The 1961-nt window shown below is 52.1% G+C and overlaps 1 protein-coding gene across 1 annotated transcript in view; it reads right to left on the bottom strand.

Moving 5' to 3' along the window:
- The window catches only part of ABCC10 (ATP binding cassette subfamily C member 10), a 13901-nt gene that overhangs the window by 5913 nt on the left and 6027 nt on the right, over positions 1-1961 (bottom strand). The window contains exons 6-9 of the mRNA XM_072410324.1: positions 1485-1718; positions 704-802; positions 380-569; positions 225-302 (exon numbers count right to left, since the gene is read on the bottom strand). Coding sequence (XP_072266425.1) covers positions 225-302; positions 380-569; positions 704-802; positions 1485-1718 — 601 coding nt within the window. The remainder of the gene's footprint in view (positions 1-224; positions 303-379; positions 570-703; positions 803-1484; positions 1719-1961) is intronic.

Genomic DNA, 1961 nt, shown 5'->3' with positions numbered 1-1961 from the left:
TAGGGTCAGTAGAGCGCAGGGTCAGGTGATCAGACACGGGACACGAAGAGCGCAGGATCAGGTGATCAGCCATGGGACGATCAGATGTGGGTAATGTCAGCTGATGAGGGAGGTTTCATCTGGTTAATGGATGGATATGGGGCGGGACATCAGGTGTCAGGTAATCAGATGTGGGCGGTGTCAGCTGGTCATGTGATCAGGCTTGGCAGTTGAATAAAGGTTACCTGCTCCTTGCTTTTTACTTTGGGAGACTGTGAATTTGGGAGAAGCTTCAACCAGAGCCAAGATTTCTTCTGGAGGTCCTGAAATAATAAAATGCAAATACATTTAGATCCCAGGAGGGGAAAAAATTAGGAGGTTGCACACCTAAATCTCCTACCAGTCCGGATAATTTTCCCATCATCCATTAGGACGAGAAGATCGGCCTTCTCCAGCAGCTCCGTCCGGTGGGTGCAGAGTATTCGGGTCCGGTCTCCCAAAATACCCAGAATGCATTTCTCCATGAGGTGAGCGGCCACGTCGGCATCTACTGCAGCCAGGGGGTCATCCAGCAGATAAATGTCCTTCTCCTAAAAGAGGGAAAAGATGTGAGCTGAACCCTCCACATTCATTGGGCTGTACCATAGGAGGCGGAGCTGTGTACACGATGGGCCGTGGATCATAAGGTAGCTCCTTCCACAACCACGGTTCTCTTCGGCTTTACCTGATACACGGCCCGGGCCAGGCTGACTCGAGCCTTCTGCCCCCCACTGAGGGTGACACCATTCTCCCCGACCTCCGTCTGGTCTCCAGCTGGAAGCATCTAGAAAGACACAAATACACGATGACACTATAGGGCCAAGAGGTGACACTAATACCCCTGAGCAACCCTTGCGATTAGCTTTGGGTCCCAGGTAACCCAAACTTATTGGGGGTCCGTGGGGAGAAAGTCTCACAGTGGTGGCCAGCGGAAAGTATGACCCCCATGGGCAATGATCATTGCTGTCTTGAAGCTGGCCCTTCCACATGGCTTTGATCCACCCCCTCTGGAGGAACCCTGGGGTGCCATGGGACCCAGGCTGAGAATAGCTGCTCTAAGAACGGTCACCAAAAGTATGCCCAGGACCCCTGCCGGTACATGTGACCCTCACCAACCCACCACTCCAGGAACTGGTACAAGAAATGTGCCCGGGGCCACCGAGAACACAGACCACAGTCCTGGTATAAGGAGTGGCCCTTACTGCCCCCTGCTGGTACATGATATGAATTTTTGGTGTCCTGATTTCAGCGTGGTCATCCTGATCCTGTTGCACTATTTTGAATCACTGGCCTAGAACCAGCATGCAGCCAGTAAAGACCTGCAAACATCTTCCCAGTCAGTGACTCAGTATTGAAGCCAGAATGGGAATGAAGATGACAACCAAGAAGCAACAACACTTAAAGATCTTTGAGGCAATGGTGGCCCCTGTGTATCTGCCCTTCACCAATGCCCCCCCAGCTCTTACACTCAGGTCCTCGGCCAGGGCGCAGGCCTCCACAACCTCCTTATAGAGTCGCTCGTTATATTCCTTCCCAAACAGGATATTATCTCTGATGGTGGCAAACTGAATCCACGGCTCCTGCGCCACAAAACCAAAGCCGGCTTCCTGGTGCGACACGTACAGCGCCCCCCTGCGCCTGCAACACAGAAGAAATGTCAATGCAAAGAAACCAACCAGCTCCATCTGACACCAAAAATACTGAAATGCTCACAAAATAATTACTGCAACTATAGAACGGTAAATGTGATGATGGGAATACGGAAGGTGCCGGCTCCAGGGGTGTCCAGGTCCTACTCCTATACCAGTAACTGCAATGACGGACATCATACTTCTGTGCTGAATGTAAGACGTGAAGCCTGGACACAGGAGGCCAGCAGGTGATCAGGTGACCAGGGGCTTTGGCAATACACCGTCAGGTGACCAGGGGCTTTGGCCATACAC

The sequence above is a fragment of the Pyxicephalus adspersus genome, chromosome 4, assembly GCF_032062135.1.
Source record: "Pyxicephalus adspersus chromosome 4, UCB_Pads_2.0, whole genome shotgun sequence".
Lineage (NCBI taxonomy): Eukaryota > Metazoa > Chordata > Amphibia > Anura > Pyxicephalidae > Pyxicephalus > Pyxicephalus adspersus.
Note: the sequence above shows the minus strand (reverse complement) of the source record. Positions and strands in the feature narration are given on the sequence as shown.